Here is a 24542-nt window from a genome sequence, read left to right as displayed (position 1 = left end):
AACAATGATCTAAGACAATTCTAAGGGACCCATAAAGAAAAAATGCTATTTCTAGAAGGAGAACTGGTAGAGTCCGAATTGCATATCAAAGCATATGTTTTTCATTTTATTTTTCTCAGCTTTTTAAAATGCATTTTCTTTTGCAAAATGTCTAACACAGAAATGTTTTACATAACTTCACATGTATAATCAATATTATATTGCTTGTCTTTTGAAGACTTAGGAAAAGGACAGAAGGCAGGAAGAGAATTTGGAGCTCAATTTTTTTTTAAAAATTAATGTTAAATTTTTAAAAAATGTAATAGGAAAAATAACGAAATAACAAATATAGTTTAAAAAGTAATAACTCAATTTTCTGTGATAACTTAAGGAAGCAATGGTAATGATAATCCCTCCAAATGGTAATCTAAGAGCTACTTATTTATACTTAAATTTGGATATATTACAGAGAGAACTTAGCTTGGAAATTGTATATAAAAAATTTATTGATCTTGCAACTTCTTTTTCTCATAGAAACAATGATATAAATATTGGTCAGGTTCCCAAGCTAGTCCATGAAACTTATATATAAAAGTTATATATAACCTATATAACAGATTATAATAGTTTTTGGCCTATATTCTGCATCCTGAGAACAGAGGGCCGTGCAATACAGAAGGGAAATGGAAATGGAAAAAAAGGAAATTTTTCTTTTTTCTTTCCTGGATGAATAGGCAATCTGTGGCAAAATTGTGAAATAGGAAAAGCTTGTCATTGGCATCCTTCAAGTTCCTAATTACCCTTTCTCCAAACTAATTAAAGTCTCATACTCTCATTCTGTTCTATGTTGAAAATGTTAACAAAATATTCAAAGCTGTTCTACCCTGGTCTCAAAACATATTCCATGCTCTGATCAAAACTCCCATTCCTTTAGTGCACCTGAATTTTTGTTAGGTGTCAGGAGAAAAGTAAAAAGTATTATTTTTAATCCACATAAATTTGTAATTGGTAAAATTTCTAGCAGTACTGTGTGTAATGAAAAATAGGCAGTAGATAATTATTTTGGAATTGGCAGATGAGAAAATATTGTGAAAGGGGTCAGAAAATAGTCTACCAGTTTGATTAAGTTTAGAAGATGTTTTTCATTTTTCACATTTTACTACCAAACAAAAGTTAGATTCTATAATGTTGAGATTTCAACTAGAATTTAAAATTATCCATTTGGAAAAAATTGCGACATATCTCGATTAGCTCTCTAAATTTTTCTTGCTTTTCAAAGCCTTCCCTATTTCTAAGTCTTGCATTTTTAGATGTCTTTAAAAGTGCTATTTCTTTTCAAACAGTTCCCAAGACAACAAAAGTTCTGCTACCATGTGGACAAGATCAGAGTCATTTATCTGAATAAGTTTTTAAAAAACTCATATTACCTGTATTTTGTTTTTTTAAGTTTGCTTTCTTAGACTATTAGTATTAGAGTAATTCACATTTTCATTGCACATAATGCCTTATCAGTGAAGGAGAAGGCAGGATCAAAGTATGCAAGCTTAGTTTATCATGGAAAGCTTGTCTGCCATTAAAAGCTAATAAAAGAGACTGTCATACAAATCATCATTGGATAGTGACTTTTCTTTTTCCCTTAGGAGTCAAAGATATTAGAATTAATTTTCATTTGGTTAATTTCAAATTCTATTTGAAATCTGAATGTTACAGTGTTGAAACTCTGTATGAAAAAGTATGAAAGAAGAGCAAGTTTTGAAAGAAAAATCAAAGAGAAAGCTATATAGGTTAACTTATTTCTATGTCAAAAAACTTAGGAAGCAGATATTGATAACATACAACATATGATCTTATTCTCAGGTCAACACTGGAGCTATATCAATTCTTTCTGCTACTGGGACTCACTTGAATGACTGAGTACTCCATGATTGTTCAGTCTATCTTATACCAATAAGGCTTGTTTTTGCTTTTGTTTTTCAAACCAGGATTTTTTTTTACTTACTAAAACAAGGCAAAAAACACTGGACAGCAAGTTTTTCAGCAAAAACACAGAAAAATATTAATGCTAGAATAGAAATTACCTGCAAAGGGCTAGCCAAGGATCTATTTCTAGGTACTGTAAACGTTTTGAGATCATCTTCTGATACTGGCATCATTAAAACAGAACTTGTAAGAAGATTCTAAAAAGAACAAGAAAAAAATGGATGTTTTTTAAAATCAGATAATATGCAATGAAATTAGAGTGTAAAACAAGGTTTTTAAGAGATTGGCCCACTATGAACTCCTCTGGAAAAGGCACATGTCTGCAATAACTTCTCTTGCTAATGAACTAGCTGACATACTTGTGTTTTTTCTATTTCTAAATCCTCTCAACATGATTGACAAATATTTTTTGGGGAATCTCAGTATAATAGTCCCAATAAAATTTCTTCAATAAAGAATTTTTAAACTATGTTAAATGGTACAATGGCATGCTAGAGCCAACTTGTTCTAGTTCATGAGAACTGATGATTAAATTTTCAGTGTGATCATTTATACCTCCAAAATTAGCAAATGTTTCAAATCATTGACTTTTTTTGTTGATTGTATAAACTTTTGAAAGTGATAAAGAAATTGTAAAAAAAAATGTAGCTTAAATTTAAAAATGTGTTTTGCATACAATCCATCCTCTAACCCCCAATCAGTTGTTAAACATTTATTCCCCCCAATCCTAGATGCAACCACATCCAGTACCATATTACAATAATATATTGTGTGCGTGTGTATGTGTGTAATTTTCTGTACTTGTCACTCTGGAGAGAGAAGAACACCCTCTCCAAAAATTATACTTTTATTGAAGATAGTAGAAAGATGAATACCAAATTTAAATAATTGTAGCAACTGAGTAAATCAACAAATATTTTAATTTTGTACCTATTCAGTGTAGGGCACACCAAAAGATCAAAGAGAAAAAAATAAGTCAATGAAAAGAAAATAAGAAAACTTTAGATAAAAATTATTGATCCTAATATGTATTTCTTACTATTCTTATTTCCTGGAAGTAAATAAAAGCTAAAGAACCAAAAAAGAACCCACAGTGACTATTAAAATATAATAAAAAATAGAAATTGAAAAATTCTGAATTTGAGCATTAGTTTCTGTTACATAAACATAATAATAATAAACATAAACCTCAGATGGAGCCCACTAATAACAGGAATGAAAGCCATTTTAGTTAGGCTGATCTGCTGTCATCAGTCTTAAATTCACAAATAAAAAATTCAGAATTTTAAATTAAAAAAATTAAGATTTAACTGTTTATACATACTGGCACATCTTCCATAGGAGATGCCTGTGTGAATAGCTGAGTGTTTAAATTCTGTCCTTCCCAATGATTGGAGCAGAAGAAGTTTCCTGTTTTAGTAGTTGGAGATTCCACCTAGGAGTAAAAAAAAAAAGGAAATATTCATTTTCTAAAGGCTTTTACTTTTGAAACACACACACAAAAAAGATTTCTGATAAAGATTTCAAATTCTTTGCTCACAACTGGCCTAAATGAAAGCATGTATATCCATTAGCTCTAATTTCTCTATTCAGAAACATTCTCTTTGCCAACCCAAATGTCTTGGCACTTGAAAGATCAGGCTTATTAGCATTCCATTCTGTAAGACATGAAAAGCACTAATAATTTTATCTTTTTTAAACCTAAATCTCAATTTTCTATATTTCTGAAAATACTTGGCATCTGGGAACAAAAGAAGGAAAATCCCTTACGATAGAATTGGAAGGCAGAGGAAATGATTAGCATAGCAAATCTGGCTTCTTTTCCTTTCCTTTTTTTCTTTTTATATGTCTATTAAAATCCCACTTTGCTGCCTTGTTGCAGGGCAGGAACAATCTTGGGCTTTTAAAAATATAACACCAGAGTATAAGCTCTATCAGGTCCCACAAAGTAAGAAGGGTTCTAAGGCTGTGTGACAGACTGTACCTCTTGTCTAAGAATCAGTAAAACAAAAGTCAGAGTCTTGTTACCAGAGTTTTGTCCAGTGTGATGAGTAGCAAACTGTTTTGATCATAGAATAACAATAATAATGAGGAAGAGGAGGAGGAAGAGAAACATTGGCATAATGCTTAAGGTTTACAAAGTGCTTTAGAAATATTTTCTTTTCACAACAATCCTGTAAAGGTGCTGTTATTCTTAGTCCCATTTTTCAAATGAGGAAACCGAGGGAGAGAGGTCAACTGACTTGCCCAGAATCACAATGCTAATAAGTGTATAAGACAGAATTTGAACTCAGGTCTTCCTGTCCCTAGGTCCATTATTCTACCCACTGAACTACCTAATTGGAAACTTGTGAAGACTCTACCAACCTATGAAAAGGACTGCAATTTATATCAGTAGAGATATAATCATGCAGGACATAAAGCTGTCCTGATGCATGTCTTCTGACAAAGTTAATTATTATGTGGCTTTGGGAAAATTGAGGAGATGACTGAGGAATAAAATATGAAATCAGCATGGTCCATCAGCAATTTATAAAGATCTTCATTATTCATTAGATGCATAGTTTAATATCATAGTACAACCAAACATTTCTCTAAGAAAAGGCCAAAGAAACCAGAAGAAGAAACTGCAAAGATTTTTTTTGCTTACCTCTTGCTTGATCTTCTTTAACAAAGGTGGACTGTTTTCATGAAAACCTGATACAATTCCTGTTTCATCAGATTCTTGTTTGATGACATCTTGCAGATCTTCTACAAGATGAGATGGTGTCTGAGGCTGAAAAGAAGAAAGATGTCATAAGACAAGTCCATTTTCTTTTGACAAATCTTCTTAAATAGAGATAATCTCCATACTTACTAGCATCTTCAAAGGACCATATTTTATTTCTTGTGCAGCAAGGGCATGTTTGAATGGAGTTGGAGTTCTTGGAGAACTCTCTAATATTGACCTTTTTATAGCTGGTGTTCTGAAACTTTAAAAATAAAAAGACAATGCTTCAGATAATTCATATAATTATTAATATACCCATTCAATTGATTAATTTTTCTCTTAATGCTTTAGCATCTCGTTAATAAGTATGATCACTGAGAGTCAGTGTGAGGCAATGAAAAGAACACTAGCTCTGGAGTAAGTTGACCTGGGCTTAACCCTCACTTTTGAAGCATACTGACAATGTGATCTTGAACAAGCCCCTTAAGCTCCCTGGACTTCAGTTTCCTTATGTGTAAAATGAAGAGATTGAAGAAGATAAACCTTGGGAGTCCCTTCTAGTTATAAATCTCATCTCTTTTATCCGATCTAGTTGAAGAAGGTATTCTGGCTAAAAAAAACAAAAAAACAACAACAAAAAACTCATTCTACCTATAAAGAGCTATCATATATGGATCACCAATATGTAAATAGTTGGAATACAATATAATGTTCTTAATTATAAAAGTATTTTACCATCTGAAACTAATAACTTTATAAATGAACCTTCTCTTATTTTTATATAGGCACTGACTTACTGGGGAAGGAGAAAATGTAACATTTAGTGAAAAAAGAGATCATGACAACATATAGAAAAAGTATGTTCATTAGGAATTGAATAATTAAGAATTTGTAGTAATTCCACAATACCTAGGCTATGTAAAAAACATTTACAATGTAATCTAAGGTTGTGAGTAAAGTATATGCCTTCTTATGAGGATAAACTTTTTTCAAGTGAACTCACATATCTTTAAAAAGTAGTGATGCTCAAGCTTGAATATTTTATAACAAATTTTTGTCTATTAATCTAACCAAGCCATTTCTATGAGGAAACATTTTGCTAACTTATTTTTAATGATAAGATGTACTTGGATTCAGTCATTGCATTTTACATTGTCTAAAATTCTGTCTGGCCAGAATTTCCCATAGTTACTAAATTAACAAGATTTCTTGTGTGTGAGTTGATGTTTTATCTATCAAATCATGAAAAACTCACACAAGTGAGAAACGAATAATATATATTCATACATAGTGAAAGGAGTGGGGAAGATTATTAAATATATAATATATATAATCAGCCTCATTATAACTGATAAGGAACAAAAGTTGAAGGCCTTTTTTGAGCTTAATGAGAACAGAAGCCTTTGTCCAGAAGAAAAGCTGAACCTGATTTGTAAAATAATTTCTATATAGGATAATCAAATGTTATAATGAGCATCAAGAGACAACCTTGTCCACTTCTAGTTAGTTATAAAATTATGATAATGCTGGCTGACTATACAGGGCATCCTAAAAGTCTTGACACACTTTTAAGTTTTGAAAACTTTGATATCCCATATAATGTTTTAAAAGAAAAGTTTGCATTTTTGTAATATAAGAACTGTGGGTATAGCTAATCCTTATTTTTTAAATGAGGGTATAGCTAATCCTCATTTTTTTTAATGAGTAAATTAAAACTAAGTTAAGTGATATAATGATCAGAAATAAGACCTTAAACAAGGATTCTACTGATCACAAGAACTCCACATCAACTTTGCTCTTCTATGATTCTATGATATTATGTATAGATATACTCATATCTAATTATGCTATTAGGCCTTCTAAATCCTGGAAAGATAATACTCAAGATGCAAACATATATATTTTACCTATGAATAATATGGTCCAAGAAGTCCAGAAAATATGACTTATCCTATCAAATAAGACAGAATTGAAAAATAAATTTCATTATTAAAGCACTTACATATTATTTTCCTTTTGAAGTTTAACAGTTTGGTCTCTGTGAAATGGTGTTGTAACAGTCAATTTATGACCATTGAGTGGGGTGGAAGTTAAAGTAGGCATATCCATATCCATATTTTCATGGTTATTAGAAGTGTTTAAGAACTGTAAATGTGAAAAAAAAGAACCAGGCCTAGATTAAAATATTGTCTTTTAGAATCAGTCAAATCAAAAGAGATACCATTTTGGCAACTATTAAATAGATTTTACTGACTTAAAATATAAAATCATTACAATAATAATCATAACTATATATTCTATAATTTGAATATTATTTCAAATGAGCATACTCAAGATTCTGTTTATGAATTATGAATAAAATCAGGGTTTCTGGTGATAAAATTATGAATCCCAAAGAAACTATCCAAATAAAAAGTATTTGCCACCTTATGGAGTAAAAAGCATTTTTAAAAATTAAGGTCAATTAATCAAATTATTTTAGAATTTGTTTTTTTTCCTTCATACCAACTAAAGCTACTTTTATAGCTATATTTTTATACTATATTCTTATATAGAGTATATATATAGAATATATATATATATTCTTATACTATAAAACTATTATTATGAAATAAATTAAAATAGATGAAAGATTTTGAAATGAAACTGATTGGGCTAATTCAAGACAACTTTGTTTCAGAGGCACTTTTCTGTAGTCAAAGTTGTGCTTCAAAGAAATTTAACAGGTAATTGTAATTTAAATTACTAACTTATTTTGATTATTTTCCATTATTTACATACGTAGTGAATTTCTAATATACATGTTCTAGCCTTCTACAGTGATTTTTAAAAAAACTTTAAAATATTTTTTAAAAATTTGTTTTAATTTGTTTTAAATATATTTTAAAATAGTTTTTAAAAGTCAGTAGACACCCCCCCCCAGTGAAACAATGAAATTAATAGGCAAAAACTGTGTTTACATAATGTTATCACTTATAGCACAAAATAGCTAATGCTCAGAAATGAGTTGAAGATTTAACTTTTTCCTTTCCTATATAAGGATATGGCACCTATACTTTTTCTAGCCTTTAGTCACAATCTGAATATATAAATATTATCTAAACACAGTTTGCTTCTCTCACTAGTTCTGTCCCCCGAACCCTTATCAGCGAATCACAGTATAATTGGACAATGATGCAGAAAGTATTTTTTTTTAAGGGAGGTGGGGAATGAAAGATGGAAAGGTTAAAACCCGGTGCAGGAGGAAATAAAAGCAAAGGCCATGCAAATAACAATCTTCCCCTTTCAAAACCACCAAGAATAAGAAGCAATTAAAACAAAATCATCAGTTAGTTTGCAGGTAACCTATTCTTTGCATAGTAAACTGACACAGCAGTGACTAGATTCAAATATGGAATGAAATCAGTGAGTGCAACAGTAATTAGTCATTTATTCTGAAGGATTAGTTTCTAAATTGTTAACACTCTTGAGACTATTGAAAATTAGTAACATCTGTGTAGCATTTTGATCTACCTGAGAGGGAGAGAAGGGTAGACTTTTGTCAGGGGAACGCTTGGGAGTGGAATTGCTGACGTCAGAAAATATGAATGAGCTATAGTCTCCAGTAGATAGGGAGCCCGCATGCCCCCTTTTTTTTCGAAGGATGACGAGTGGAATTGTGCTGTGCCTTGCGGTGGTAGGTAAGGACTTGGATGAGTCAAGTAAACCCTGACTCAACATGCATTTGCTCAAGTTTGTGCTAATATATCCTTCAGGTCTATACACACTGCCCTCTCTTTGCTGAAGTTGTATGGCCTTGTTTGAGTGATGTTGACTAGGTGAAATATCTGCTTCTTCAAAGAATTCAAAACTGTTGAGGTCACACCATGATGAAGAATCCTGAAACAATGTGGGAGGGATGGAACTGTGAGATGATATATGTATGGTATGGGCTATCTTGTGAAATCACAACACTGAAAAAGAGATGCCACATACAATCAAACACCTGTCTACTTTGATTTGCAGAGTTAACACACTATAATTATTGAGTTGTGCTATATTAAGTAATCGTTATCATGCTCCATCCAAAGCTTGTCATAGTATATTGTTGGCACATATATGTACTTACTAACTATTTATTAAATGAATGAATGAATGAATGAGCAAATGAATTTATGAATGAAAATCATACTCATCTAAAACTTTGAGTTTTTGTCCTTGTACTACATTACTATCAAAATGTCCTTGATTATGTGCAAGCTAAAACAAAGAAAGTACCTGTCCTAGAGAAGGATGCACTTGGGCAAAATTTGGCTTTTATTTAATAAGTGATCAATAATTGTTGAGCAATTTATTGGAAAGTTTAAGAGAAGGAATGAAAATTATGAATGCAAGAATACCTACTTGTTAAGAACTGCATTTATACAAATCTGTCTCACTCAAACATAATGCCTTAGATCACAAAAAGGCATAGTAAAGAAAGTTTGCTGCTTTATGGAAATAACCCCCCTTAACACTACCAATGAATGCATTCATGACTTCAAGATACATCCTGCAATCTTGATGTTTTATTCCCAAAGCAAAACAGGATCCTAAAGAAGCACATAGATGTGAAAAGAGTTGCACAAAAATGAACAAATTACTCCCACCCTCAAAACAGCAAAATTTCTTGTAAAATTTAATGTGGTCATTTATTCAAACTATGAATGAGTAGAGCTCAACTATTTTTAAAAAAAAAACAAATTAATTTTTTTCCAAGAAATCTATACCCATGACTTTCAAAATTATAGATGGAACAGCATGAGACTGAAATCACTTTTAGTATTGCAGATGTCAGTAATGGTGTAACCACTGTAGAAAATGGAAATCATGGTAGTACAGATTTTTCAAACTATGGGGAAAAAAAACAAATAACATTTTACCTTGGCTTGTCAATTCTACTTACAGAATCTATAAACTGGAGTGTTTCTGCAAATTCTAAGAGGTTCTTAACATTATCCAGAATATTGCCTTGGTGAACGATCATGCACCTTGCTGGGGATGCACTCTCTTCAGGTAAACAGCCATGGTCCACTGGTAAAGATGGAGCAGAGTGATGTTCTCCCAAACAGGAAACAGGTGCACTGTCACCATGAGGTCTGGTATGGTCGACAATTGTTGTACTGTGCCAGCCTGGGTAGCTGGATGTGTGGTTCTGTGTCTAAGAGGAGAAGGGGAAAAAGAAAGAAAGAATAGGGAGAAAAAAAAGGAAGGAGGAACTTAGCAAAGAAATTGCACAAGGTGTCAGATGCTGTTGGAGGAAAGATAAATGTTGTTGCATCATCTAAAACTTACGCCTATGAAACAGTTGTCAAGATGTTTCCTTTTATCAATGCAAGACCCTGCTTTTAAATAGTGGTGTATTTTGTCAGCTTTACAATGATTTTTATAGCTATCATTTTGTTAAAAGAACAAGCATTGGGGGCATAAATGCCTGTATGTACATATGTACATACATACAAAAGTATGTCTTTGTACACAGGATATTTAAAAATCTGCATTATCCCATACTATCCCAAAGACTTTGTAAGATTCTGCTGTGTTAAAATATATATATATATATATATACCCAACTACCTTGCAAAAGGCTAAAGTATTTAAGAGTTAGAGTTGCTTTTGTTTGCCTATATCTTTGTTTCTTCTATCCCTAGCTAGTACTACAGCTTACACCAATGCAATGAAGAGGCTGTCAAATCAACGTGGTTAGGAAAGCAGAAGAGCAAATTAACAGAAGTTTCTTTCCAGTGGCATCATGCAACAGAAGAAATTGCAAAATATTAACTAAAGTTAAAAGTGGTCAGACTAACATCATGCATATAATCATTTGATTATTAAACCAAAAAAATTACTCATAAAATATCTGCTGGCTATCACTTCTCTTTTTTATTTTTATTTTATTGGCTTAACTATATTACAAAGGACAATGGCTTTACTAATTTTACTATCTAATCATACTACAAAATATGTCAGAATTCAGTAATAGCCAGCACTGGTTTTATGCATGCAACTAAAAGGACTAACATTATTCACAGAGAAGTAAAAAAAATACATGTGTGTTGTGTATGTAATGCATATGTTGAACATGCACCAAGTCAAGTTTGAAATTATGAAGAATATAATATACAGGCAAAAGAAGGTCAGAAAAGAGAAGAAAAACAATCTACAAATAGGCACCACATTTTCATTACAAGAAATATTGCTTTAAAAAATTCTTTCAATTGTGTTGGGGTTGATAAATTAGCTTTTTATTTTGCTGATTTTCTTTACTAAATTCTTCATTATTTGAAATAATTCCACAGAACAAATTGTTGCTAAGGATGACTATCACTATCAATATTTGGGGTCACTACTGAATTATGAAAGGAAGAAAAATAATCCCAGTCCAATATTAGTTGCATTTTAGTCTGTGCAACATCAAATCCTTTTTAATGGAAACATAGAGCCTTGATTAGTGTCACAAGTAGAAGGGAGGAGAAGGAAGAAAGAAAGCACTGGGGTAAAGCTGCTATCCCTCCGGCCAAGCACACAGTGACATTCTTACTGGTAATGCCTGCTGCCCTTTCAGTTCATTCTCAGTCGACTTTAGTAGCAACTCTAATTCCTTTATTCGTTTTTCTTTCTCAGGGTCTTCATCATTATAGTGTCTCTGAAATTGAGAGTTGAGGGAAAAAAAAAAGATAAAAGTCTGATTGGAACTGATTGGAACTAAAATGCCTGTGACTTCTTGTCATGTGGCACCACGGTCAAATTAGTCTCAGAGATGAAATAAATACCAACTGCACTCTTCCACTGTAAAAATCCTTGTTTTAATATCGAGAATGAAATTCAATATTCTCTGGTGAAATGAAAAGCCCCCACAGCAGATGCTGACTGATGTGTTGTTTCAATATCACCTCAGAAGAGCAGACTATTTGCTTCCTTGGTCAGAACTCCCTCCCCATTCCCTTCTTTATTAATATCATTCAATAGGATGGAAAAAAAGTGTTCCAAAACAAATAACAGCATTCATATTTTCAAATTTGTGCATTTGATGTTAACTAATGCCTTTCTGAAATGATCTTTAAATTATCTACCTGAATAGCTGCAGCAGCTGGCTGAGGGACATTGACAATATTTACATGCAATGCGACAGGATATGGAATCTGACCGGAGACCTAGACCAAAAAAGGTTTGTTTTTTTAAAAAAATTAAAAAGTAATTTATGATGATACATGCTTATACTATGTTCTAAAATTTAGTTAACAATATACTCTGTGCAGATAAAATGCACACACAGATAAAAATATGTCTAATTTGAAAATAAATTAGATGATTTTCAAAAATAGCTAGTTATTCAAATTTTCAGCAAAAGAAATATGAAATGCTCATTGACCTTGAATAAGAAAAATTCATTTAGCAACTTTAAAGAGTATAATGAAAAAATTCTTGGAAAAAAAAGAAATATTGAAAAAGAGGAAAAAATAGAAAAATATAGTACTGATAAGTTGATAGATTTTTTTCATTTTAATCATTAAAATAGATATTTAACTGAAAACATAAAGCTTTTCATGAGCATATTCTTCATTCAAAAATGATCTTTCTAGAGGCTCTGTATTATAATAATCTAATAGGTCAGCAAGGGAAAGATTTTTTGTTAGATAATTTTAAGGTTCCTTTAAAGGCTCTACAATAAGCTCAGGTGTGGTTTTTCATGTTTAAAAAAATGTGTTGTTCCTACATTTAAGGTTGTCATCTCAATTGTTTGTCTTCAGTGTTTCTTTTTCTACTCATTATCATTGACTTATTTCCCTAAAAATCAATATTCATCAAAGGGAAGGGAACTCCACAAATCTTAGAGAAGTTTCAAACCAAACCAAAGTTTCCAGAACAAAGAATCTCTAAATATATGCTTTTCTTTGGGGGTGAAAAAAATTGCATCCCTTCAGAAAATATTATATTAATTTATCATTGATTTTCTTTATTGATGTATTTTATATTAAATAAAAAATTTAGTAGCAAGCTTAGTGGGATGAGATGATTACACACCACAAGTCTGCAGGCATGGATTCTAAGCAGCTCCTTTCATTGTTAGGTGTGTGAGTGATCATGAATGAAGTACTTCATCCCTTAGTTTCACATTTTTAAAATGAGGGTGATAATATTAATTGCCCTAATTCTTATGAAAATCAAACGAGACAATATACATGCAAGTCCTTTTAAAAAGTAAGCTATATTGCTGGGGAGGAAGAAATGAATGTTGTATGAAAAAATGCTTCAATAAATGTTTTAAAATAAATGATATTATACAAATACAATAGTATTCATTGGAGGTTAAATGATTATTGCTTTTATAAGCTGGTTTTTCCCAATGCTTACATTTTGTGTTTCAGAGATATGATAATAGGAATAGTCGTTGCTAACTGGGGTCTGGGCAGTTGATGGGAGCTGTGCAGAGGGTGGTGTGTGGGCAAAACCCATTAAATGATTGTTCTTCTGAAAACTTGTGGCTACTGTTGGCTGGTTGGCCTTGGGAGACTCCTGGAGATAACCTTCTTGTTCAACCTTTCGACGCATTGTAGAATTCCAGTGGTTCTTGATAGCATTATCAGTTCTGCACAGAAATATATACATACAAAATTTTTTACAAGCAAAAGTTTATATTCCGATTAAAGCCAATTAAGAAAAAACTGCAGAAAGATTCTGATCTGTTCTAATTTTACAGCCAAGCTGAAATCCTTTTTACTTCCTCCCACCTAAATATCCATATTTTTAAGATATCAATTTCCACCAATTACTTTCAACAAATCATTAATCATTTTATCTCCTCAAGAAAGGGATATTTTCATCAAATAAATCTATGGTCCCACTAGTATTAAACTTTCTGCCTTAGTAGAAAACAGTCGAGAATAAATCATTTGAATTCTAGTTTCTAGCATTCAACACCTTGACACAGATCCTCAGTAAATATTTGTTGATGGTGATCAGTAAGTTATCATCACTCTTAGATATCCAATAGCCCTAGAGATAAGACTTGTAAAATTCTTCTTTGTAAAAGGAAAAATATTTGTTCTTCAATTGGATAGAAATTATAGAGGAAGATAGAATTTATTATCTCACCATATCACATATATGATTGATGGTTCAAAATTTTTCAGGCAATCATACATTCTGAATGGAATAAAAAGTCTGAATCTTTCTTTTGTATTAGTCTTGGTGTGAGGGTGGAGAGACATTTTGAGGGGAGAGGGAGCTCAATTATCCTTTAATTTGTATTAACGAGTAACAGTGTACTTTCATACCCTGCTATTCTTCACAGAGAATAAAAATATTCAACATTTCCCTATACCTCTTGAATCTTCTAAGATGGCCAAGTCTACATCTACAAGTAAAATGGTGCCACAACAAAGTCATCAGAGCTAGACAATTTCTCATTAGACTCAAAAAAATGTTAGAAATTAAATAGAACTTTAGAGATGAATTGACTTTTCTATAATTTTTCCTTTCTTTAAAGACCACTTCTAATTTATACAGCTCAGGAAACTTGCAGGTACAATTAGGAGAAAAAATTATATTGCACAAGGATTAGGAGATATTCATGACCAGCCCTTCCTTTAATCTGTTGTCTCTGTTAAATGTCTCTCAAAGAGCCTAGTAGAGAGAACAAAAAATAAATGGAGAGTGTCCTAAATAGTATGTTGTAGTAGAAAAAGCAATGAAGTTGGGAATAAGAAATCCAGAAGTTCTGTGTGACAATGAATCAGTCAGAATGAATCAGTAAAACTATGAGCCTCAATTTACCTATCTGCAAGATGATCATTTCTTCCTATCTATTTACAAGATTATGAAGAAAAATCTCTTTATGCCATAGAGTTCCTAGATAAATTGGAACTTTGGAAAAAATTCTAATGTGTTTTATATTTATAGGTCTTCCATTTTTATACTTATTTTAATGTGTGTAGGAATCTTGTGTTCCAAATAATAAATTTGCTATAAATCCTTTTTGCTGGTAAAATTTGCTTCTGCCCTATTGAAGAGAATTTTATTTTGTTATTCAAGTGACTTGAAGCAGATTAACTTGTAACTACTTGTTTACTTAGAGGCAAAGCAATAATTCAGAGAAATGCTACTATAGCTAAAAGAAAATACCTTGGAAGAATGTTAAGGTGAAAGTTCTAGGCTTGTATTCAGGAGACCTGGGTTCAAATCTTGACTGTACCAATAACTAGTTGTGTAATCTTGGGAAAGTCACTTAATATGTCTGGGTCTCAGTTTCCTCATCTGTAAAAGAGGATGTGGTACTAGATGACCTCTCAGGTCCCTTCCAGAAAAAGAAGTCTATGCTTCTGTTTTATGCTATGTAACATTTATGACTAACAGTATGTAATTAAGCCATTTTTCAATATTTAAAATGGAATGCTTAACACCCATTCCTTTTCCTTTCCCATTTAATAAATAAATCTGATGACGTTACCGTCCCGGCAGTAGTTTTGCGATTTCTGCCCATCTGTTCCCCAGTCTCTTGTGTGCCTGGTATATTATTCTGTCTTCCTCTTCGGTCCAGGAGGTTTTCTTAACTTCTGGATTTAAATGGTTGTGCCACCTCTCCCTACATTGTTTTCCAATTCTTCCCTTCAAGTGCTTGGCAATAACAGACCAACGTTTCGGACCATATTTCTGTACAAGTTCTATCACCTTCAGATAAACATACAAAAATCACCTGATATGTTAGTGCTATATAATGTATGAGGGTAATCATTCTGCAGTGTTAAAGTATCTTCAGTGAAGTTTCTTCAAAACTGTTTTCATTGATGGAAGTGGGGGTAAAGTGTCCTATATTTTCTATTGGCATATTTCATCTCATGTTCTGTAACTTACAGCAATGTACTGAAAATTTTCTATATAATGATTCAAACAAAAGAAAAGAAGGTACTTACTCGCTGATCTTCTTCTTTCGTCCATGGTCCTTTGATTAGTTCAGGATTCAGTACTTTTTGCCATCGATGCTGGCACTGTACATCTGTCCGATTCTAGATAAAAGGAAATAAATTGTAGTTAAAATATTACTTTAAAAGTATTTAAAGACTTAATTCTATACTCAATTTTATGTATAATCCTATAAAATGAAAAATCAACAGCATTTCCAGGCATGATTACATCACTGGAATTCTTTCTATTTCTTATTAATTGCTGAAAACAATGAAAGATTAAGCAGGAAAAAATAATGTAAGTTGAAAAATCAGATTGTGGTTACTAAATTAAGAACTCTTCTATGGCCTTAAGAGAAGCCCCATTACATTGATCAATATGATAAATGGACATTAAATAACTATTAGTTATACCAGTAGTGAGACACCTATAATGACTAACTAGATGTTAAAGAAACCAAGAGAACTGTCATGCTTTGTGGATAGCTATCATAATTAACTAAAATTAATTTAACTTCTGAACTGAGAAATTTGTATTTCATTGTTAAATTAATCATCTATTATGCCACAAATCACCAATGTCATTTCACAATTCCCTCAAATTAAATAAAGATGGCAAGTAATCACTCAGACTCTGCTTGAAGACCTTCAATGAGATAGTATCCACCATCTCAAAAGGAAGCCCTTTCTGTTTTATTATTAGGCTATATCTTCTTTCCATCAAGCTTAAATCTGTCTAGCTATTATTTCCACCTATTACTTCTTGAGCCAAAGAATTTCCTTTCAAGCATAGTTCAAGTCACCTACAAAATAACTGGGTTTTATTTATTTCTTGATGCCTCACCCCTAGATGTTGGGTGATTTCAAACTCTTGAAACGACCATCTATGTATTTTTATTTGGATATAGGTTATACCACCTCCATTCTCTTTGAAGACAAAATCTGTTTCATTTTTGCTTTTGTATTTCAAGCACATAAAATTTCTTTTATATTAATAGATATTTAATAAATGTTTATTGTTTAACACATTTAAGTAAAATATTCTTATTATTCTAATGGTAGTGAGACTATAAGATGGCATAGTAAAATTGTTCAAAATGGTACTCTTCAGCTAACAGTAAAATCTCATATTATGTTACATTATACCAAAAATTAGTTAGGAATCAAAGTGTTTCTCCCAAATTCTTTATCTGTTATATGTGATTGAACAATTAGAATGTTATACAATTTATCCAAATATCTTGCTTTGTTTTTAAAAGACTATAAGTAATTGATTACTCACAGGAAGAAAATTAGCAATAATTTTCCAATCATCTGTTCCATTTTGTTCCACTAGCTTCTTTAGCTTCTCATCCTGAGAAAATCAAAAGAAATAATGTTCATCAAGCAATTAGTTTTACAGCTATAATTAAGTTAAAATGAAAAGAAAGAAAAAATCAATAACAAATTATTTTTAAATCTCTGACTCCTAAAATGCAACAGATTTTTCATAATTGCATAAAAAAGCTATTCAACAATGAATTCGCTTGTAAATTTTTCTATGACCATTGATAATGTCTAAAATTATTAGCTTATATACATTTTGAAGGCAGAGATTGTACTGTTTTTCATGTTTGCCTAGTAGAATACCTTATATATAGCAGGTGCTTTAACAAATAGTGCTCGTTGAATTGGGAGGAGGAAAAAAGTTTTTAAAAAATTTAATTGTTTAATTGTATCTCTTTCATCTAAGAAATGGAAGATTTTATATTTCTTAAAATTTATTATAGTCTTGTGGTGTAAACACTGAATGATTATATATTAAGGAATTAATATACCTACAATGGAAACAAAGTAACCATTACCAGAATATAGTAACAATGTCACAAGCATTAGGCAATCTATCCTACAAATATGCAGGATTTTGGTATTCACCCCTATCTAATCTGTGCCTCTAACAATGTGATAGCCTTTATGCTTTTGCAAGTGTAACATAATATAACAAAATTCGTTGGGTGAAAACACTAGCATAACACTGACTTAAACGTTTAAGAATAACTCTTAAAGACAATATATAGATGTTGCTTAGGGATAATCAGGGACAAATGCATAATAGATAAACGAGATGAATGTTCTGAGTCTTCCTCTTTCTCCTCTTCCCCTCATTGTATATCATAGGTATCAACTGTCTGCTTTCTTTGTGTACATACAAATGTGAGTTACTAAATTAAATAAAAGCAATTTACAGAAGTTACAACATTCTGTAGTCCATTAAGACCAAAAGATTTCATGTAACAAAATATTAACTTCTTATCTAAGAATACAAAACTTGATGAATTTAAATACTATCATTACTAATAGAAAAATCAAGCTTTCCAATAAATTGATTTGAATTAAACAGTGTCCATCTTCTAGTTATTGGATGTTAAGAAGTATAGATGCCAATGTTTTTCACAGATTTTTGCATCGCTAAGTGTTCTGAATGATTGGCTGACATTATGGCAAAAGGCAATCTATTTCTTTTTCTGGAATCATTTAAGAACCTATAATTTGGTTCTATTTCTGTTTTCTAATCATTCAAATAAGTCTAGGTTTTTATCAGGCAATAAAGTGCACTAACAGGTACCTCCTCTCTGGTCCACCTGGTTTTTCCTAAGTGTCGTTTCCCAGTCTTGGGAAGTAGTCCATCGTAGTCATGATCATATATGTCAATATCTTCTTCATCCTCATCACTACTATATATACTACAAAAATAAACATGAGCAGATATAAAATGGAACAAGAGGAATTAAATTACTGAATTGCAAAATACACACAAAGTTCTCAATAATCTTTTCAAAGGTTATGAAGATAAAACTTTGAAAACTTGCACAACAAGATTTTGTTCTGTATTCTGTTGTCCTAGTATTGTGAACTAGTTCTGCTGTTTTGGGTATCCACAGATACAGGCAAAGAACTGGCACCTTTCTTATTACTGTACATGTTGAGACCTGTTGCTTCTGTTAGATCAGTGACAAATTACCCATTTGGCAATCTTTCAACCAATGGAAGTTTAAATTTAAAATAGCACTTGGGACAATAAAGAGAACAAGAGCCTCTATCCTTTATATAAGTGCACACTCAACTCTTTTAGTCCTATATGTCACATCTCTTAAAGAATACTTTCTAAAACATAATAAACAAATCCATTATTTTATCCCAAAGGAGTTCCCATCTTATTAAAAGGGGAAAAAAGGTTCAAGTGGTAATTCTTTTCAATAATATTAATTATAGTCATAACTTTAATTTTGAAAGAATAGGAAATATCTGAGTGAATAGAATTTTAAAAGTGAAGGAAAACATAGCCAACAAGCAATCTACTTTGTAAATAAACAGGAATACCAAATACCACACCTGACCAGATCTGCTGGTTAGAAATGTCAATTTGTGAGGAAATTTACAATGCATTGTTTCCATAGTAACCAAATGATTTATCAAGCTATTTAGTATTTAGAATCTACTTACACTTTTCTACTTCAAACCAATTACTATCTCAAATTGTGCTTTAGATATTCTATAACTCATCTAATTCATGAGTAAGGGATTTTCCCCCAGAGGCAGTCTTTAAATTTAAAAGGAACCTATAACTGCTTTCAAAAGAGCTCTTAACTTATCTAGTTAACCAAAATTAAAAATTTCTGATTTCTTTTGAAGTACACTATACTTAATGTTTATTTATGTGCTCAATAATTGTAGTAATAATAGCTCACATTTATATAAAGCACTTTCCTCACAACAATCCTGTGAGGTGGTTTTATTAATGTAAAATAATACATTGCCTAATGAATTTTTATGCATCCACTGTACTGACTGTGAAACCAAGGCTCAGAAAGAGGTAAAGTCTCACCTATGTTGACACAGCAAATAAATTTTAAAGCCAAGATTCAAACCCAACTGAATTATTGACTCCAATTCTAGTAGTATTTCCACTACATCACATTAATTCTCTTTGTATTTTTGAAATTAAAGGACATTTTCAGGCTTTTTATTTTAAAATCTTAAGGAGTAAGAAAAAAACACTTTCACATAACCTTACTAAATTGATAGCATTTATGGTGCCAGTAAAGAAAAATATATCAGGTAGGGACTAGTAAAGAATGATATTAAAAAGCAATAAGACAAATGACAAAAAAAAATGGTACTTTGTAGAAACACAAATGTTTGTGTTATTAAACAAAAACATAAATGAATACTGCCACTATAATTCAAGCCAATATAGTGTTTTCCAGAAAAATTGTGAATTTGAGTTTTTTTCTGACAAAAACTCAAGATTAGCATTCAAGGTGTCAGATGAGAAGCATATGATTTAACTATAAATGTTATCACCAAACAAATAAACTTATTACAAAGAAGAAAAAAATGCCCACTGAAGTGCACTTCAATGCCCACTCTTCATTTTCATATAAAACAACAATTTATATACACTAAACAAAAAAAAATTAAATGCTTGATGGGATAAACTTGAAGTCACAGGACCAGAATTACCTCTATTATATTGTGTTATTTTAGGCAGTCTCTTAATCTCTTTGAGCTTCAGTTTGCTCATCAGTAAAATGGGAGAGTTTCTCTAAATAACTTCCAGTTTCCTTCTAACTCTAAATCTTTGATGCTATGGAAACTAAAGATCAACATTAAGAATTCACAGATCAAGATTATGACCTCAATCTTTAATTCTTTGCTATCACTCAACATTCCTACTTAGTACTAGCAGCAAAATCAATGCACAATTAAAATGACCAACTTAATTTTAAAGCAATGGAAACAAGTTCATTTCTTAACTTTCTCCTTCAATTTATTTGAACCTAAAAATTCGGGTTTTAGAACTCAAAACCCTACTTGCAAAGCTAAGAAATGGGCATAAATAATGTTTTCCCTTGGGAAAAAAAGCACCTAGATAACAATACACACAAAGCTGCCCAGTGGGAGCAATTAAGAGGAAAGACAGAAGGGTGCTGTGAAAAGAATAGTGGATTAAGAGTTAAAAACTCGAATTGTCTGCCCTAAGAGGCTTTGTGGCCTTTGACAAGTTATTTTTAATACACTACCTCAGTTTCCTCATTTGTAAAATTAGTTTTCTACTAAATAATCTCTAAGGTTCGATCTATATCTAACATTCCATAATTCTGTATACCAAATTCATCTGAAACTAGAATTAGAAGTGACTGTGAAAACCAACTTCGTATAGGAAGGGACAGGAGATTGTATAAAGAAACGCCTCTGCTTCATTGGACTGTCTGGTGATAAATCTAGTATGCCCTTGAGAATCAATATGATGCTGTAGAAAGGATGCTGAATTTTAAGAGAAATCTGAGTTCAAATCCCCACTAGATGTGTGAATTTGGGCAAATCACTTTGCTTCTTTGCACTCTTATTTCGCCATCTGTGAAATGGGCCTATTGGACTAGTTGATTTCTGAGCTCCGAGCCATGGCTACCCTTGGAATGAGCTTCCTAAGAAAAAAAAAGTAGCCCTAAAAGAGATGAGCAGTTTAAGAGGAAAGGCTATACTAACTTGACATCTATCTCCTTGCTCTGAGATGCTCTGGAGCATGCATCTGTAGCATGATTAATTTCTACTGAGGACTTGAAATAACCCCCCCTCCCTCCCCTTATCTACTTGACAAGATCTTAGAACCAACTGGCAGGCAGAGAGTACTTTCAAAGGCCGCCTGAAAGGGTTAAGGCACAAGGTTCCCCACCTGCTAGTCCGAAGTGCGGTTAAAAAGCTATACAACTATGAATATAACTTTCTGTTAAGGAAACATACCGTGTAACCATCTCATAAAAAAGAGGGGTGGGGGTAGAGACAGAAAAAGGGAGGGGAACAGGAGGAAGTGACTTGTGGCAGCTACCGTGATTCTAGAAATGGGGTTCAGACTCCTTTGGCGGACCCGATGTATTATCAGTTCCCAAGTCCCTTCCGCAGCCCGCCCGTTTTCTCTTCTCCATTCTCCTTAGAGGACTCTGCTTCGCGCTCCTCCCTACCCCTCCCCTGGCTGCTTCTCCTCCCCTTTCCTCCTCCCTCCCAGCTCTGCTACCTGGGGGACCTCAAAGGACCCGAGGCGCTGTCGCCACTCTCCAGACATTCCGCGAGCCCAGAGAGAAGGTCAAGGAGACCTGGGCGCACTCACTTCATTCACTCCACAATAGGGCATTCCTCAGCGCTGCCCTCGCTCCCATTACCTCTTTCCCTCCCTGTTTCCTTTCCTCTCAGTCCCTTTACTCTTATCAGTCTGCGTTCAGGAAAAAAAAAAAAGGAAAAAGGAAGGAAGGAAGGAAGGAAGGAAGGAAGGAAGGAAGGAAGGAAGGAAGGAAGGAAGGAAGGAAGGAAGGAAGGAAGGAAGGAAGGAAGGAAGGAAGGAAGGAAGGAAGGAAGGAAAAATAAAAACTTCTCCAGTTTGCCTTAAAGTAAAACAAAACCAAATGGGAAGAAGCAGTGGCGGGGGGGAGGAGGGGAAGAGAAGGGGGAGATAGAAGGAAGGAAAGGACGGAAACCCTCTGAGCTCCAATGCTCCCTCCCCAGTCTCTCGCCCTCTCTCCCGTTTCTTCTCGCCACAGTTCTTTTCCTGACCACAGCTGGGCTCCAGTCTCGGTTCTTGCCCCAAAGAAAAAAATGCCAGGGAGGCAGAGACGCAGGTGGCAGTTCTCCTCTACATTCTTTCCGCCTCAGGGTCACTCCAAATCCTCTCCTGCCCTTCTCTCTTCACCCCACCCCTGACCCAGGAACACACTCGATATGATCCGCTGTCAAGATTGAGTTCCTACACCCACTCGTTTTTCAACTTTGAAACACCTACAGCGGTCTTTAAAAAAATAAAAAAGGAAAGGAAGGAAGAAGGAAAAGAAAAAAAGAAAAAATAAAACACACCTTCCCCCCAAGGGAAAAAAAAAAAAAAAAAACAAAGAAAAAGGAAAGGAGAGGGATTTCCCAGCACTTTAGCAGGAGGTTTCTATCTACTTCTACAATCTGCTTCTCTACACTGTACCCATCTGCCCAGTAAGCAGACTTTAGTAACTGGGGAAGGGAGCCCGAGTAGAAGTGAGCCTGGAGCGCGATCCACGTGTGTGAGCTATAACCCCCAGGAATCATTCAGGAAGAGGAGGGTGGGTGGGTAAGATCCAGGATAGTATCTCTGTTCCATAGCAGCAGCAACCACGAGGCGTTTCCTCTCCTCTCAAACTAACTGCTGACTGCATGCCGCCCCCGAGAAAGACTTTAAAAGGCTACAACAAGTTAGATCGTCCTGTAGTTTAACAATGTCTCTGGAACGTCCATTCTCTCCTGTGCTAAAGTCTGGGATATCTAGGTCCCCAGGGTTGCAGAAACTGGGAAGCTGCAGCAAGGAACCTAGTGACAGTTCCTGACAAGTTCACCAAGCCTATAATGCTATAGCTTCTTCCCTAGCCTCAGACCAAAGGCTAAACAGTTTTCATCACATCATCCCTGGAAGTGAGAGCCCTAGCTAGGTAGGGATTTGATGTGTGCAGAGTACTGCTAGAGGTGTGTGTGCGTGTGTGTGTGTGTGTGCGCGCGCGCGCGTGTGTGTGTGCTGTTTGCATCAAAAATAAAAGCCTTCCCAAGAATAGCGATTAGAGGCACCAGCTCCAGGGGTTGAATGAAATCAAAAAGAAAAGATTTGAAAACCTAAAAGCCTCTTTTTCTCCTGCCCCTAAAATCGTCTTTTTTTCCCCAGCTGCCTGTCAGCTGACACCATCCTTCACCTCCACAAAGAATGAATGAAATTTAAATGAACTACCTGCAGCTACTAAACAAGTCCGACATTTTTTTTTTTTATATCTGCCATATGCTCTACTCATCCAAGTCCAAACACATCTTATTGCATCCATCCAGGAATTATGTGGAAACTTAACTCGCGGACCCCTGCTGAATCCAGTAAACCCTAAATCCTCTGGTAAAAACCTAGGAGTTGGTGTACTAGATTGTGACAATGTTTGAAAATAATTTGCTTACCCCCCCCCCTTTTTCTCAAAAAAAAAAAATGACTCCCCGTGCAACTCTCAAGGAGTCCTTCTCAACAGCATGATGCATTCCTCTTTTCCACATTTCCATTCATTTGCTTTTCCAGGTTCTTTGCAGTATTAGCGTTCCAGTTCCTTTGCACGGACTGACAGTCCCTGGAGCGGAGCATCGAGGTCCCTGCTGCTCCAGCAAGAACCTCACTCACAGGCTATTAAACACTCTCTTCCAAACACACACACCATACAACTCGCGCACTCATGCTGCTCACTGAGGGACTTGTTCCAAGTTACCTGTGCCTGGGTCTCCTGGCCATCCTGCTGCTAGGCACTTAGCACCGGGAAGCGGGGACTGGATGGGGAGGGGGGCTGCCCCTGCCTTCGCCGGCTGCTTAATGGAGCTCCACACCACCCGAATGAAGTTTCTCAGGAGAAGGAGGAGGAGGAGGAGGAGATCGTAGAGGAGGAGGAGGAGAAGGAGGAGGAGGAAACAGGTTGATATTAAAGAGTAAACTCTGTAAACAGAGATGCCATCAAACAAAGAGCTTTTGGACACTCCCCCTCCCGCCAAATCTGGCGCCCCTGCAGTGCGCACGCGTCCTAACCCCCACCCCCCCCCACACCCCACCCCCTACCCCCGCCTCTGCTGCTTGCAGGTCTCTGTTGTTGCTGCTGCTGCTCTTGCTCCTCCAGCTCCCGCTCCCGTTGGTGGAGCGACTGCTTCCATTCTGCCCCTCATACTGGGGCTGGAGCTCTGCGCCCGCGGCGGCGGCCCGGGGCAGCGCGCAGAGGCGGGGAGCAAAAACTAGGAAGGGGGAGGGGGAGGTGACGGGGGAAAGAGGACCGGCGCCTTTTCTAGCACAAACCCCGCTCAATAGCTGCAGCTAGGCTCTCTGCTCAGAGCAAGTCCCGCTGATTCCTACTCCTCCCCAACCCTTCACCTCCCATGCCCCCACC

General features: G+C 34.3%; 1 protein-coding gene across 7 annotated transcripts in view; it reads right to left on the bottom strand.

The window, feature by feature from the left end:
• The window catches only part of MYB (MYB proto-oncogene, transcription factor), a 39927-nt gene extending 15803 nt beyond the window's left edge, over positions 1 to 24124 (bottom strand). For 2 of the 7 annotated variants that reach the window (XM_051997805.1, XM_051997804.1), the window contains exons 1-15: positions 23880 to 24124; positions 18197 to 18314; positions 16874 to 16945; positions 15601 to 15693; positions 15138 to 15358; positions 13043 to 13277; positions 11761 to 11841; positions 11229 to 11333; positions 9594 to 9848; positions 8183 to 8548; positions 6672 to 6814; positions 4817 to 4931; positions 4610 to 4735; positions 3284 to 3394; positions 2058 to 2156 (exon numbers count right to left, since the gene is read on the bottom strand). In XM_051997805.1, coding sequence (XP_051853765.1) covers positions 2058 to 2156; positions 3284 to 3394; positions 4610 to 4735; positions 4817 to 4931; positions 6672 to 6814; positions 8183 to 8548; positions 9594 to 9848; positions 11229 to 11333; positions 11761 to 11841; positions 13043 to 13277; positions 15138 to 15358; positions 15601 to 15693; positions 16874 to 16945; positions 18197 to 18314; positions 23880 to 23902 — 2163 coding nt within the window. In that variant the 5' untranslated portion in view covers positions 23903 to 24124. The remainder of the gene's footprint in view (positions 1 to 2057; positions 2157 to 3283; positions 3395 to 4609; positions 4736 to 4816; positions 4932 to 6671; positions 6815 to 8182; positions 8549 to 9593; positions 9849 to 11228; positions 11334 to 11760; positions 11842 to 13042; positions 13278 to 15137; positions 15359 to 15600; positions 15694 to 16873; positions 16946 to 18196; positions 18315 to 23879) is intronic. The other 5 variants (XM_051997807.1, XM_051997806.1, XM_051997809.1 and 2 more) reach the window with 5 other exon arrangements.
• Between the last annotated feature and the right edge of the window lie 418 nt (positions 24125 to 24542).

This window comes from Antechinus flavipes, chromosome 4 (assembly GCF_016432865.1).
Source record: "Antechinus flavipes isolate AdamAnt ecotype Samford, QLD, Australia chromosome 4, AdamAnt_v2, whole genome shotgun sequence".
NCBI classification, from domain to species: Eukaryota; Metazoa; Chordata; class Mammalia; order Dasyuromorphia; family Dasyuridae; genus Antechinus; species Antechinus flavipes.
The sequence above is the reverse complement of the archived record's forward strand: the minus strand, read 5'-3'. Positions and strand labels throughout refer to the sequence as shown.